The sequence below is a fragment of the Fusarium vanettenii genome, assembly GCF_000151355.1.
Source record: "Fusarium vanettenii 77-13-4 chromosome 2 genomic scaffold NECHAsca_18_chr2_1_0, whole genome shotgun sequence".
Taxonomy (NCBI): Eukaryota; Fungi; Ascomycota; class Sordariomycetes; order Hypocreales; family Nectriaceae; genus Fusarium; species Fusarium vanettenii.
The window spans coordinates 2700599-2714604 of NW_003315867.1; the positions used below are offsets into that span (position 1 = coordinate 2700599).

The 14006-nt window shown below is 52.7% G+C and overlaps 8 protein-coding genes across 8 annotated transcripts; 3 read left to right on the forward strand and 5 right to left on the reverse strand.

The window, feature by feature from the left end:
* Positions 1-85: 85 nt before the first annotated feature.
* On the reverse strand, positions 86-672 carry NECHADRAFT_91182 (uncharacterized protein; the record flags this gene model as incomplete). The annotated part of the gene is made up of 2 exons (XM_003046646.1): positions 86-450; positions 510-672. The coding sequence occupies 2 exons, from the start codon at positions 670-672 to the stop codon at positions 86-88; spliced, it is 528 nt and encodes a 175-aa protein (XP_003046692.1).
* A 754-nt stretch (positions 673-1426) lies between these two features.
* Positions 1427-2143, reverse strand: NECHADRAFT_33630 (uncharacterized protein; the record flags this gene model as incomplete). The annotated part of the gene is made up of 1 exon (XM_003046647.1): positions 1427-2143. One exon carries the CDS (start codon positions 2141-2143, stop codon positions 1427-1429), a length of 717 nt encoding a protein of 238 aa, XP_003046693.1.
* Positions 2144-2359: 216 nt separating this feature from the next.
* On the forward strand, positions 2360-3346 carry NECHADRAFT_58379 (uncharacterized protein). The gene is made up of 3 exons (XM_003046070.1): positions 2360-2505; positions 2559-2683; positions 2729-3346. Exons 1-3 carry the CDS (start codon positions 2371-2373, stop codon positions 3327-3329), a joined length of 861 nt encoding a protein of 286 aa, XP_003046116.1. The 5' UTR covers positions 2360-2370; the 3' UTR covers positions 3330-3346.
* On the reverse strand, positions 3316-4119 carry NECHADRAFT_73479 (uncharacterized protein). Its single transcript, XM_003046648.1, has 2 exons — positions 3889-4119; positions 3316-3838 (listed from the first exon to the last, which is right to left on the reverse strand). Exons 1-2 carry the CDS (start codon positions 4081-4083, stop codon positions 3416-3418), a joined length of 618 nt encoding a protein of 205 aa, XP_003046694.1. The 5' UTR covers positions 4084-4119; the 3' UTR covers positions 3316-3415.
* Positions 4120-6212: 2093 nt separating this feature from the next.
* NECHADRAFT_76634 (uncharacterized protein) lies at positions 6213-7682 on the forward strand (the record flags this gene model as incomplete). Its single annotated transcript, XM_003046071.1, has 2 exons — positions 6213-6230; positions 6276-7682. 2 exons carry the CDS (start codon positions 6213-6215, stop codon positions 7680-7682), a joined length of 1425 nt encoding a protein of 474 aa, XP_003046117.1.
* Positions 7683-8036: 354 nt separating this feature from the next.
* NECHADRAFT_33688 (uncharacterized protein) lies at positions 8037-9755 on the reverse strand (the record flags this gene model as incomplete). The annotated part of the gene is made up of 1 exon (XM_003046649.1): positions 8037-9755. One exon carries the CDS (start codon positions 9753-9755, stop codon positions 8037-8039), a length of 1719 nt encoding a protein of 572 aa, XP_003046695.1.
* A 1208-nt stretch (positions 9756-10963) lies between these two features.
* Positions 10964-12328, forward strand: NECHADRAFT_33220 (uncharacterized protein; the record flags this gene model as incomplete). Its single annotated transcript, XM_003046072.1, has 1 exon — positions 10964-12328. The coding sequence occupies one exon, from the start codon at positions 10964-10966 to the stop codon at positions 12326-12328; it is 1365 nt and encodes a 454-aa protein (XP_003046118.1).
* Positions 12329-12572: 244 nt separating this feature from the next.
* Positions 12573-13616, reverse strand: NECHADRAFT_103498 (uncharacterized protein; the record flags this gene model as incomplete). Its single annotated transcript, XM_003046650.1, has 3 exons — positions 13251-13616; positions 12652-13205; positions 12573-12608 (listed from the first exon to the last, which is right to left on the reverse strand). Exons 1-3 carry the CDS (start codon positions 13540-13542, stop codon positions 12573-12575), a joined length of 882 nt encoding a protein of 293 aa, XP_003046696.1. The 5' UTR covers positions 13543-13616.
* Between the last annotated feature and the right edge of the window lie 390 nt (positions 13617-14006).

The following is a 14006-nucleotide window of genomic DNA, read 5'->3' on the forward strand; positions in this document are numbered from 1 at the left end:
CAACTTCACATCCCTCCATTTCCAACAACCAAACGCCAATCCAGAAATCGACCGCCTTATTCCCGACATTTTTTTTGGTTCTCAGCTAGTCCTCTCCCAGACTCTCCCGCACACATCTTCTGCATCGTTTCCGAAAGTCCTTGTGCTTGCCCTCCCGCTCCTCACGGAGCATCCGAGCGGCCTCGACGTTGGCCGGGCTCTCGTCGTTGGGGCTGTGGAACAGGCTGATGGTGCTGAGCAGGATGGTCTCGGGGGTCTGAACGGGGGTCCAGCGTTCTGAAGCATCCTCGTAGCCGTACTCATCCTCCTCAGGTGGGTGTAGGATGGAGATGCAGAGCTTGCCGTTGTCGTAGATGTTGGGGTGGAAGGGGATCGGGTCTTGGAAGGTGAGCGATGGCGGCATGTGTGGGTAGTTCTCAGGGAACACGAGACGGGCACGAAAGTTGCCTCCTGGTAGTCAAGATCAGCATCATGTTTGGGTCACAACAGACGGGAAAAGGGATCCGTACCGCCATAGTACTTGCAATCATCGTTGATCATGAGCATGACTTCCCACTCAAAGATGTTGTTGTCGTTGACAAGGCCGCACGAGATGCCAGGGATGTCCTTGCCAGTCTGCATCTCCTTGAGCTGACGCTTCAAGAGGGCGGCGGCGGGGGCAGAGCTCGCCATGGTGATGGAATCGCGCGGTGGTTAGTAGACGGTAAAGGAAGAATGCTGTCGAACTTGATGCTGCGCGTGAAGAGAAAAAGAAGATGTAAAAGGGAAAGGCTCACTGGGTGCCTGCAGTCAGCTATTATATGCAAGGTCCACAAGGAAACCGCAGCGGTGGGAATGGGATGCTGGGATCTTCTGATGGTGGCAGCTCGAGGTGTCCCGGGTGGGGGATGGGACGCCTTCCGTCGTGCATCAAGGCGGGGGTTCGCCCTCGTGGACCGCCCCGCTATGAAGGCAAACGTGCCATTGAGGATGGAAAGCTATTGTTTGTTCTGGAACTTGTAGAAGCAATTCACGAGACTGTTTGTGATCTACGCATAACGTGCGTTGCTTAGATTGATGAAATGGAATTCAATCAGCTCATTCAACAGAGCTGACCTCAGGCTGTCTCAGGGATAGTGTTTCCAACATGAATGCCGAGCTTGCCAGGTACAAGGCATGCAGGGCAGAGTATCAATCTGACATCTTGTTATGACTTCTCCAACCAACATCATTGGGCCGCAGTGTTATCCAAAAACCGTTCATCTACTGTGCGTGCAAAGGGGGTGGCACACTGCATCCCCCTGCATCGTCCACATCGACCATCACCACTCACCGACCTTTGCGGTAATCAGCCATCATGCCAATCCAATGCTTCTTGTATGGTACAAAAATTCAATATACAGAGCCATGTAGAACACGGGGTATCATCATGTTATCCAAATATCCATCACTTCTTTGACGTTCCAAACCCGGTAAATCCCATCTGTGCCATCATGTCGTCCTCATCATGCTCGCCCTCGATTCGAATGTCGTCTCCATATTCCATCTTGACCTTGGACTCCTCTTCCCGTTTTGCCTTTTTCCTCTCATTCTCTTCCTTTCTCTTCTTGCGTCGCTCCTCGGCCTCCTTTTCAGCCTCCTCTTCCCGTAGCTGCAGTCGCTCATGTAGACTCGTCTGCTTCTCCTTTTCCAGGTCTTCTCGCCGTCGAATGAAGTATTCGATGCGCTGGTGTACCTCCTCAGCCGTTGCGCGCTTCACCTCTGTCGTCTGGCCTGTGTTGAGCAAGTGCTGTGGTGTGTTGAGATGCTCTACGAATTGCTTGTTGTCCTTGAACGTGAGGTCGCAAGCCTCACAGTAGAAACCAGCTCCACGACCGCGCTTCCCGACGCCTGCTCCCGCCGGAACGAGCTGTGTCTTTCCAACTTGTTGAGTGAGGTCGATAACATTTCTTCTCGCTGATGTGTATGTCTCGTCGCCCGTCAGGGGTTTGTAATATTTCTTGCCGGCGAGCTTGGCTTCGTAACGGGCCTTGCCCTCCTCCTTCTCCTTAGCCTCGCGTTCTTTGGCTTTCGCGGCGTATTCGTCAAGATCCCAAGTCTTTCGAAAGTCGGTGTCGCCCGATGGCGCGTCGCCGTATGCGCCTCCCTTCTTGGAGTCGGACATGGTGGGCGATGCTGTTGAAGATGCACGGTTGAGAATTGGCGAGACGCGAAAAAGTTCAGATTGGAATCATGGATGCGATAAGTTGAGCCGTGGCAGGGGTAGGTACTTGTCATGGCGTCACAGGCGCGAGGCGCTAAAAGTACCCCGCCGCGGGGCATCTTTCAACTGGAGACGGCCGGATGATTTTTCATTTTTTGACCTGACGAGGATACGTGAAAAGAATCGCCATGTTGTACCTTGTGGGCCTTGGTCTCTCTGATGAGACAGATATTACTGTCAAGGGTCTTGAGGTTGTCAAGAAGGCCTCAAGAGTCTACCTTGAAGCGTATACTAGTATCCTACTTGTAGACCAGTCGGTCTTGGTACGCGATCAACAGTTGACCTTTACACGAGTAGCTAACGCTGACTTTAGTAGGAATCTTACTATGGACGATCGATTACGATTGCAGACCGTGAGATGGTCGAGTCTAACAGCGATGAAATTCTACGAAATGCGCAAAACGAGGACGTAGCGTTCCTCGTTGTGGGAGATCCATTTGGGTATGCTGAAGAAGCCTGACCCAATAACTAGCTGACATTCCCCAGCGCAACAACACATACCGACCTTGTCTTGCGTGCCCGAGAACTCGAGATCCCCGTCCGAACCGTCCCCAATGCCTCCATCATGTCCGGTATCGGCGCCTGCGGCCTCCAACTCTACAACTTTGGCCAGACCGTCTCCATGGTGTTCTTTACAGACACGTGGAAGCCTGCGTCGTTCTACGATCGGATAAAGGAGAACCGAGAGATTGGTCTTCACACTTTGGTCTTGGTGGACATTAAGGTCAAGGAGCAGAGCCTGGAGAATATGGCTCGAGGTCGTCTGATCTACGAGCCCCCACGATACATGACTGTGGGCCAGTGCGCTCAGCAGATGCTAGAGATTGAGGATGAGCGCAAGGAGGGCGTCTACACCAAAGACAGCTTGGCCATCGGTGCCGCTCGCGTGGGAGGCGTAACAGAGAAGTTTGTTGCTGGAACGCTGGAGGAGCTTTGCTCTACTGATGAGGACCTTGGCCCCCCTCTTCACAGTCTCGTGCTCCTCGGCCGAAGGACCCACGAGCTCGAGCACGACTATGTTCGACAGTTTGCTGTCGACAAGGAGAAGTGGAGCAGTCTGTGGAGAGCAGAGTATGGCAAGCAGTAGGATTAAACGGGTGCTAACTGTCATGAATTCGTGCCGCCGTTGATAAAAAAGTCATATCGTACAAGCGAGATTTCCATTCCAACCTATTACTCTCGCGAAGCGCGCCACGATCGCACATCTCCCTCCGTGATCTCCCTCAGGCTGTTGGGCGAGGCAGGCTTGCCGGTGATGGTGCTCGTGGCGACGTCGGCAACGCGGCTGAGGATGTTCTTGGCCACTAGCGAGTATGTCGACGAGACGGTCTTGACGCGAATGACACCAATGCGAGGGTCGTTCTCGGAGCCATCATGCACGCCGTCACCAAGATCACCGAGCCAGGCCTTCAAGGTGGGAGTATAGTGCTTGGAGACCAAGCTGCGATCGGTATCAACGGTGGCGGTTCCAGCGATGGAAGCCCACTCTCCAGAAGGGTTGACAAAGGAGACGTTGACGTGAGGGTCGGCGGCGAGGTCGTCGGTCTTGCCAGATTCAGTGTTGGTGTAGAAGAGTAGGTCAATGCCTCCAGTCTCCTATAAAGAGGTCAGTGTGGACATGAGTATGCATAGAAGGATTGACAAACGGTAGCGGCCAGCGCCATGCATCGAGAGACAAGGTTGCCCGAGGCAGAGCCACGGGTGGTCATCATGCCAAACTTGCACTTATTAATGAGGTCGGCCAGGCCCTCAATCTTGGTCTGGAGAGGAAGGTCCTCGAGGTTGGCCTTCTTGTAGGGGTCTGCGGGAGCATCGCCTGTAGAAGTGTTGGAGAAAGACATGTTGATTATTGGTAATGTGCTCGAGTGTTCAAGTAGTTGTTTGGGTATGAGATCAGAGCTTGGATGTAGAGCTCAAGGCTCCAATACAACACTTTATACTCCAGCCTGAGCTGCCTGATTACGTATCGAGCAAGCCATCGAGACACAATCGTCGGTATTTCATCATCGATGTTCAGTTACAGTGGGGGGTTAAGGTCGTGAACGGAGGCGGGTTGAGTGGTGACGTCACGGACGAATAATTGGTTTCCCAGGGCGTTGATGTTCTGGCGATGCCGGGTAGGAGTGTAGGGTACTCCGAGGACTTGTGAGTTTGTGTAAAGCATTGGATTTCATAAAACGACGGCATATGCTAAAGTCAATCATGTTGGCTATCCCAAACAAGGTTGCATATTTTTGTGACATGACAACGTAGACTCGAGCAATCCAGTTTGCCGAGAATAGTCGCTCAAGACAGTAGCTAGCCGTGGGATGCCAGCTTGGAGACAAGCTCATTGTTAACGACACGGGAAGCTATGTAAGTGGCCGCAAGCTCAAGACATCCTGACGACTCAATCACCCTGGCTGATGATATCGGGAATAGCGGGGACCCGCCAGAACGGGGTAGAGTGCAGCATGTCTCTTTAAATAAACGAGGGGTCATGTAGTGTCACTCTGAGAGCTGATTAGCCCTGTCAAAGGGATCGAGCTGTTGCAGATTGATCGACGTTGTCTAGAAGACATCGTGGTTCAGACAACTCGGGCGATTTCCTGGCGAGTCACATGACCGCACGTTACAACTCCAACGAAGTGATAGGGAGTTTCACTTCTAGGTGATTTTACAAGGATGTTGGCTCGCCCTGAAAATAGACTATCCCTTTGTAGGAGTAACGTTTGTAGGCTTGGCAAGAAGACGGTTGACTAGTTTAAAACAAAGGAGCGATTGTATAGAGGATTCCCTTTGTCGTGGTTCAAACGGCTTTCAACAAAGTATCGTTCTAGTGAACAAGCTACCCAGTAAAATAGCACCCGTCAACGTGACGATGAAGATCGCTCCAGCTTGTCAATATCCAAACAAACAAGGACAAAGACAGCCGAAAGCTTTCTCCCCTAGTGCTTTGCTACATTGTTATTCCCGTCAATAAGCTGATTTCATAGGTGGGCAATCTCGATCGGATATGCCTCGCCCTGACGACACCCGACGACATGAAGAGTTGCAGAGGCAGAGGCAGGTGCAAAGGATAACCGTCGCTTCCCGCACGCACACTCCGCTCTTGCCCTTTCCCTCATTTTTCCTTTTTGTCTCCCACAGTCTCCCCTTCCTTCCAGTTCCGCTGAGCTCATCACGTCACACGAGAATAACGAGAGGGCAGCAGACTTTTGGCAAGCTCCACAGTGAGCAGCACCTCAGGACCAAGTTTCCCCTTCCATACAAACCTGAACCTGAACCCGTGCGACATCCAACCCATCCATCTCTCATCTTCCCCTGGCCCTGTCCTCCACTTTCAACTTGACCTCGTGGAGTCTTTGCCAATTGTCGATTGCCAACAACCTACTGCGACCCCCCAGTCGCATCCGCGGGCCTCTCCCATCGATTTGTGGTCTTTTGCGGTTGCTTCTGCTGCTGCCGCTGCCCGTCGCCTACGCTCGCCAAATCGGGGTTTGTAACTCACGGCAATCCCGGCTTGTCATCGTGCCTTCCTTCTTTTCTGCGTTCGCACTGTCACTGTCACTCACTGCCTGCCACTGCCGCCGCCCCAAGACAATCCGAGCACTTTATACCACATCACAGTACCCGCGAGACTGCAAACTTCGATTCACTGTCGGCGCAACAGGAGCGCGGCCTATTTGTACTCTCTGCGCGCCTCATCCGATGTAAATCCTTGCTCCTTTCATTTACCTCTTCTCTTCTCCATAATCTCGAGGCCGCCTCCATCGCCAACCTTACCACCTCTTATCATCACCCCTCTTGTACCTCTGTGGTCCCGGTTTCCCGATCAAAGTGACGCATCGCACCCTTTTCTTTTATTCTGAGGTCGCGGGCATCGTGACTTGTTCTTTCCTCGTCTGCTGTTGAGCTGTGTCCAAAGCCGATCTCCGGGCATCATCTGCGAGACTCAACCTTGATCGCCTGTTTCAGTTCGAGCACAAACATGTCGGGCGCTTCACCGGTGAGTAACCTTTCTCCGTCGCATCTCAGTGACTGACATTTCCAGACTGTCTTTCCCTGGGAGTGCAGGGACCGGGAGGACCAGGCCAAGGCGGCCTTTCAGCATCCTCTTCGACGTGCCAACCAGTCTCTTGCCGAGGAGAACATGCGACTCAAGCGCATCCTCCGAGAGAATGGCATTTCTTGGTCTCCCATCGCCTTGAGCCACATGCAGCAGCTCAACCCACTGAAGCGCAAGACCCGATCCTCCATGACTGCTCAGGAGCTTGGCCGTCCTTATCTGCCCATGGAAGTTCTTTTGCGCATCCTCAAGTTCGCTATGCAGTCACCTCACCCTATCATTGACCCACTGTCCCCTCTCACACCCGAGAATCTGTCCGACAAGGAGAAGGCTCACGGCAACCATATCGCCATTCATTTCCTCTCTACCTGCAAGGCCCTTCACGTTGAGGGTACTCGTTATCTCTGGGAGTCGAACCAGTTCACTTTTACCACCCCTCAGGCCGTCCGCACTTTTGCCGATCTGCCCTCCAAGTTTCGTCAGGGCATCACTCACGTCAACTTTCGCATCATTGCCAAGTACTACGACGATCAACGTGGTCGCCGTCACAAGCTCGACCGTTGCTATCACTCGGATCTGAAAAAGGACCAGCTTTTGAAGGTTCAGCTGCGTCCCACCGAGTCTCCTCTCATCCGCGGCGGGTTCCGGTGCTACACCTGGAACCAGATTGTCGACTTTCTTGAGGGGCTTCGTGCTCCCTTCGATCCGAGCTACCGGAACAAGAAGCAGCAGCGACCTAGACTGCTACCTAGACTGCTACCATCTCTCACGTCTCTTCGGGTTGACCTGGTCAACTTTTCCGACACCCTTCTCCCATTCTCCGGATCCGAGCTGCACGACATTTGTTCTCATGAGCTCGGCTGCACTCTAAATGAGCTCCAGCTCACGGGGATGCCTTTTGATGATGCCGGGATGAAGGCTTCAGCTGAGATGAGTGGTATGCTCAAGGATGAAGGCCTCTATCTCGATGGACCAGCCGCATACATTGCCCATTCTCGCTACCTGGAGCCTCTTTCTGGAAAGAGATGGTGTGCCAGGGTCATCCGTGCTTGGAAGGCCAAGGAAAACCCTGATGACGATAGCGACGATGACTCCGACACTATTCACGGCCACTCTCACGGCCACGCAAGACTCGGAGCCCTTCCACCCGCTCCCACGGAAGAGGGACACCCACCTTCTAACCGCGACGAGGACACCGTCATCTGGAAGCGAGTCCCTACCTCCCGTGATATCGAGAGTCGAGAGTGGATTCAGTTTTCTCGATTTAGCGGATACGAGATCAGTGATCTCGATTGGGACAGTGATGAGGAAGGCATCTGCCCCTGCTGTGGAGAATCTCACCCAGGCTCGTCCTTCCTGGACTTTCTACTAGATGAAGACAATGCTGACTGAGAATCAGCCTGATGATTTCACCGGACACCTGGCGTTGAGAGATGAGATGATGGAATGTTTGATGATTCATGTATTTTTTTCCGTCAATATGCCTAGATACCCCTGCTAGCTATGAGATTGCTGCTGATTGATTTGAGGACACGGAACAAGGAGTCAGGCAAAACGGAACGGAAAATGGACTGGTGAAGGGACTAGGCAAGATATTTTAGACAGGCCGGCGAGCCACGAACAGCGACTATTGATATGAAATGTTGCGATGTATGCCATTTATTGATGTCTTTTGAACGCCGTTGAGTGATTATGTCTATGTATGTCTATTACAAGCACGCGCGGGTAATGCAGGAAATGATGCTATCAAATTCCAGAATCATCTTGCTCCATCTCGGAATGATGAGTAAACTCCTTCCATGCTTTGCAGCCTTGGTTAATATCCTTGGCTTGTTGCTCGGATATGAGGGCTGGGATCTCGTCCTCGCGTACTACAAACTGCAAGGAGAAGCCTTCTGCAGCGTGCCATCCGATATGGCAATGCATCAACCAGACACCAGGGTTATCAGTCAAGAAGGCAAGCACGAGATGTCCCGAGGCGGGGAGAAGTGCGGTATCGCGGCGTGGTGGGTTTTTGGTGTTGAGGGTGACATTGGAGCCGTAAGGTCCAGGACCTTGAGCGAGAATCTGAAAGTCGTAACCGTGAAGGTGAATAGGGTGGGAGATGTCGAGGTTGGTCTCGATAGCGAGGTATACCCAGGCGTTGGGTTTGGGGACACGGATAACGGCGTTGGAGGGAGTGAAGGATGTATTTGTGCGGAGTTTGAGGAGGGATGGGTTATCCCATTCAGCGACCATTGTGGTGCTGTTGAGGGTCCATTTGATGATGCCGTCTTCGTTCCATGTACGGTTGGCGTTTCGCTCGAATTGGTGATCGGGAGGACCGACGTTTCGCGGGACAACGGGGACGAGGCTCTCGTAGGGCTCGTCGATGCATTTGTCCTCGAACTTGGTGCCCTTAGTAGTGGGTGTAGAGTTGCTTGAGCCGTAGTAGACAATACCCAGGACGTTATCTGGGTCGGCAACCTTACTGCAGTCTTGCTGAGGAGTGGCACGGAGCCAGAAGGAGGAGGCTTTTGAGGCTTGGTCGGCAGTGACGAGGACATCCATACGTTCACCGATAGCTAGGCTAACGTGATCGGTCTCGTATGGTTTGATGGAGACAAAGTCGACCGCAATGACCTTGAGAGTGTGGTGGTCGATGGAGAACTTGTACAGGGTGTCGATGCCGACGTTGATGAGACGAAGGCGATATGTCTTGCCCTTTTCAAAGTTCATGGAGAACCGTTGCCCAGTTTGATTCTTTTCGCCATCTCTTCCGTGTACGTTGGTGCCATTAATCAAGACATTATCCATCAAGGCTGGGCCTTTACGGGCAACTTCGGGGAGTAACTGGTGGACGGTCCGATGAGACCAGTCGCTAATCATAATGGTCCCCATGTCCTCATCGTAGTTTGCACTGGCCGGGCCACGGATGATCAAGCCGCCAAAGACGCCATCGTACGTCTGGAGGCCAAAGTGCGAGTGGTACCATGATGTGCCGTACTGGGTGGCGCGCCACTTGTATGTGATGGACGAGCCGGGGGCGACAGGGCACTGGGTGATGGCCACGACTCCATCTTGAGGATTGGTGTAGTTTTGGTGAGTGCCGTGGAAGTGAAAGGATGAGCCGTTGGTGGAGCTCTCGAGATTGCTGTTTAAGTGAACGATCACTTCATCACCCCAGTCGGCGAATAGTGTCGGTCCTGGTATGGTTCCATTGATGGCTTGGGCTGGCCTCTCTACTCCATCAAGAGCAACGAAAACCTCGCTGATCTCGAGCCAGTACTCTCTCGTTACGCCAGTTTCCGGTGTGACTGTGTAGTAGTCGCTGTTGATATCGAAGTCGCACCACTGATCTCGAGTAGAGGGGGTGTTGCCGGAACAGGGTTCCCTTCGCTGGATCTGAGTGTGATATGTTTCGGGCAAGGCTCTGATGGAGGTAGCAAGGGCGAGAGGCAGAAGTGAATATAGAGTCTTGTACATAATGAAGTGTGTATTATGGTGTTGAATGGCCAACTTGCACAGGAACTTGTCTAGCAGCAGATTTCAGTCTTTTAAACCATCCTTGATGGCGGAACGTCCGCTCAACAGAGGACAGGTCGTTCGACAATCATACGTGATGCCGGTCTCCGCGAGATGTTGAAAGCCACATTGAAGAATTTATCTAGAATCGTTCTAGAAGCCACGGGAGAAGTTCTGTTGGGACGCCATGGCAACTTGCGACGGTTCATCGGACGGGCCGATATGGGTCAACGATGACGCAGATGGTTGAAAGTCGGGAAGGTATTGAGTTGGGCTCGGAATTCCCACAGACTCATGAGTAAGAATAACTCGGTGGACTACCGCTCAGAACACGCTGAAACTGAGGCGGTGCGATTCGGGCGTTAACGGAGCGAGTTCAACGGATGAAGCCATCTTGGCGTCGATGGCATCGGTCGGACCGCCCGAACGAGGACTTGAGTCCCGGGCGTCAATGCACTGTGTTGACCTCGCTTGAGATTCCATGAGTATAAGTACCCAACACTTGCCCTCTTCGAGTTTTGAAATCGCCTTGGTTCGAAGTTTGTGCTGTCAAGAAGTCTTGGTTGATGCTTGGCAGCTCTCGTCATTAGGAGGTGGAAGATGCAGCAACAGCAGCGACAGCAGCAACAGCAGCGATAGAAAAAGAAAACACCCTTGCTAGTTTATCGAAAATACACTTTCACGGGGACAATCTCAGAGTTGACGAGACAAAAGAAGTGTTGGGGTTGTGTAACAGTGCAAGTGAAGCTGGGTTCATGGATGCAGTAGCATCTCCCCGCCAACGTCACCTGACGTCGCGACTTGGGCGCATTGCTCCTTCCCGGCGCGCGCTTAGAATCGTGCCTCCCGTCTACAGCACCAGCCATCACGATCAAGACACCACTCCTTCAACCTCTTCCTCGAGTTTTTCGAATCATCGCCTCGACTAGGCCTTCGTTTTGTGGCCTTTCACTCTTTTTGTCCACATCGTCGAGTGCGCGTCCATCTTTTTCGCGTCGACTTTCAGGAGTTGCTCTTCATGTCCCGCCAACAATAGACCTTCTATGCAACCATCCACGCGAACGAATTTCTCCCTCACATCAAGGCCTCAGGGCCACAAGGCAACAGGAAGCGCGCCGCCATCCCTTCAACCCTTGCCGAATCCTTCTACTGCGATACCCACACGCACGATGGCACTGAGTCTCAAAGACAAAGGCGGCCGGCTCCTAGCTTTTGCCAACGCCGGCCCGAAACCGATCCGATCTCAGTCTCAGCCGGAAAACGCGCCCCAAAATATTGAGCAACCCCAGAGTATTGCTCCGGTTCCGGTACGACGGGCCTTTGGCGATCCTCGAGAAGTGCCTGGGCTCTCCGGGAGGCACACTGCGCCTCCACGCGAAAACCATCCTCTCACCATACAGCCGCCCCGTTCACCTCCGCTCTCAGTAGCTTCTTCTAATGGACGAATGCGAGGAAGTTTCAGCGATCGTCGCCCAGATCTCTTTTCTGGGTCACAGCTGGGAGACAACTTTATGGAGTCGGGCATTACAACACCACAGAATGAGCCAGCCGAACCCGTCAAGCTTGGGCCGGAGTTGACTCGGGACCTTAAGAAGATCAACCAGCCACGTCCACCTCCCGACAATCGGCTTCAACGGCTGACACAGATTACCGGGGGATTCAATTTTGGAGGCGGGGGCAATATGGAATTGAAACTCCCACAGCGACAGACTGTCAACCCCATTGGTGATGGTTTCCAGGATACGGTCATTACTGCTCGTGGGAAACCAAATGGTCGCCAAGAGGAGAGAGTTCGTCCAGAGTCTCCTGCCAGACCTGATGCTAGGCTGCCTATGCGTGAAATAAGGATTCGAAAGTCTCATACTGGCAGATCAGAGGCATATGATATTGGCGACCGTGTGAGAAGTCCATCACCTACCGTTCGTGGAGTACAGTGGCCAGCACATCATCGACAAGAGGAAACACGACGAGCCGATAACGATGTCGAGTATCTTTCTCAAGACGAACACGCGACGCCCAGGCCTAAGAAGTCCAAGCCAGCGCCAAGGGTTCTTTTAGAGAGCTCAATGCCAGCTGTTGCTATTCCTACGAATCGAGACAAAAAGCGACAACGACCAAGTCCCGAGTATGATGATGTTGCTCTCAGATCGATGTCATTCGCCGCACTGCAGCAGCAGCCCTTTGATTTCGACCCATCCAAGGAGGAACAGAAGGGCATTAGTGTCAATGCCGACAATCTAGCAGCCAAGTTGGACCAATTTCGCCATCTAGGCGATAGGGAACAGCGTGACCTGTTTTCCAGCATGTCCATCGAAGATTGGGAATCGTCAGGAGATTGGTTTGTCAGCGAGTTTACCGGCTTCATGCAGCGTTTGACAGAGGCGAGAAGACACAAACGCAGAATCATTCGTGAATTTGAAAAGGAAGCCGCCGATCGCGAGGAAGCTGTACGTCTGAGAACGGAAGCCATTGACCGAAAGCTGTGTAAGATGAAGCAGGACGGTCAGCGAGTGGTGGAGGATAGGGGCGCGTAGGCTGCGTAGGCTGCGTAGGCTGTGTTCAGGCTGGCGTTCAAGATTGATGGATGAGTTTTACGACTGACATGACTGCATGCTGGGAGTTGTGGTTGATTTGACATCGAGCGTGGGATTTAATCGGCGTTAAGGACACCTAGAGCAGATGAGCTCACTTACAGATACGGTCTTTTAGACAGCTACGACGGTCACATTGCTGCGGATTGTTGCTGGAAAAGTTCAGTGCCATGGATGGATGGATGGGTTAATTAGTGTCTGGTCGTTTGGCATCAATTAGCCCCTTATAGTCGGCGAACATGTTTTACTTTTCTGTCGCGGCCCACCACCATTCTCAACTGACGGCCTGGTCGATTGGGAAAGACGCCTTTTCTCATGCTATCAGTGTAGAGCTCGTAGGCAGGGTAATAGCCGTCGACAAACTTGACAACCTCTTGCGAGGTCATGCCCGCTTCAGGGTCGTCTCGTTCCTCTCGCAGGTGGTCCTCTTGCTCAAGCCGCCAACCGTAGACGTAGCCTAGATCCTCTGCGTCGATCTGGATGAATGCATCGAATAGATCCGTGAGGCTGTTGTACTCGGCCAGCTTTTCGTTGACAAAAAGGAGGTCTTCTAGTTTGTGCTGCTTGAGAGTACGGTTGGTGGTGTTTAACCTTGCCTCGACTCCCTCACGAGTGAGAGGACGGAAGCCAACACACCAGCCTTCAAGGATGATTGCCTGAACCTTGGGTTGACCTGGCTGATTGACGGGGGTCCATTCTGACTCTGGAAGGCGGTCACCTTTGCCACCAGAGATGGCCTTGTCGTACTTGGGCAACTTGGTAGGTTCTCCCTTGAGAAGAGCATCAAAGAAGGCTTTTGCAAGAGGCAAATCATGGGTTCCTAAGATTGTCAGCACTGTTCACAGAAAGATGTAAGGGTACATACCGGGTTCCCCCCGATGTTGCACGAGAGCATTGTCAGGGTGAGACTCGGCTAGGGCAACCTGGTCTGCGCGGGTGAGGTAAAACTCGTCTATGCTGCAAACAAGAGTCGGGACATTTTCCTCCTCGAGGGCTAGACACAGTGCCTTGACGAGAGTCGACTTGCCAGCGCCCTGGATGCCATTGAGGCCTATGACGAAGGGACGGTCAGGCGCCTCGTCACGATGTTGCCTGAGCTGGGAGAGGATGAAGGGGAGGCAGATGTGAGTCTTGTCGTCGACAAAGTGGGGAGGCATGCTGGGCGAGGCTGAAGGGGGAACATGTACCGCGGGATGGGGATTTGGAGGCTTGACCAGAGGCGAGGCTTTCCTTCGGGCGTTTCAGCCGAAGCTCACGAGTCGATGCCGGGCGGCGCATTCAGGCTGTGGCCCGATGTGATTTTGCGGGGGGTAAATTGTGGGGTACGTCCGTAGCCGGCCGGGAAGAGAATCGGCACTGGATGGAAGAGTGCAGTTTATGTTTATGCATTTGGCATTACGGACATCATTAGTTGGAGTCTTGAGTACATACAGTAGAATCAGATATACAGTATTGAGAGTATTGATTCATCATCACATACGAGCAAAGGTTGCATTGCAGCCGCCTCTTCCATCACCCTCTACATTCCTAATGACTCGTGATCTACCCTAAACGTACAACAAATTTCAAATCTACAGTATTCAACTCTTCTCATCTGCATGTGACGTGGGATTTGCACATG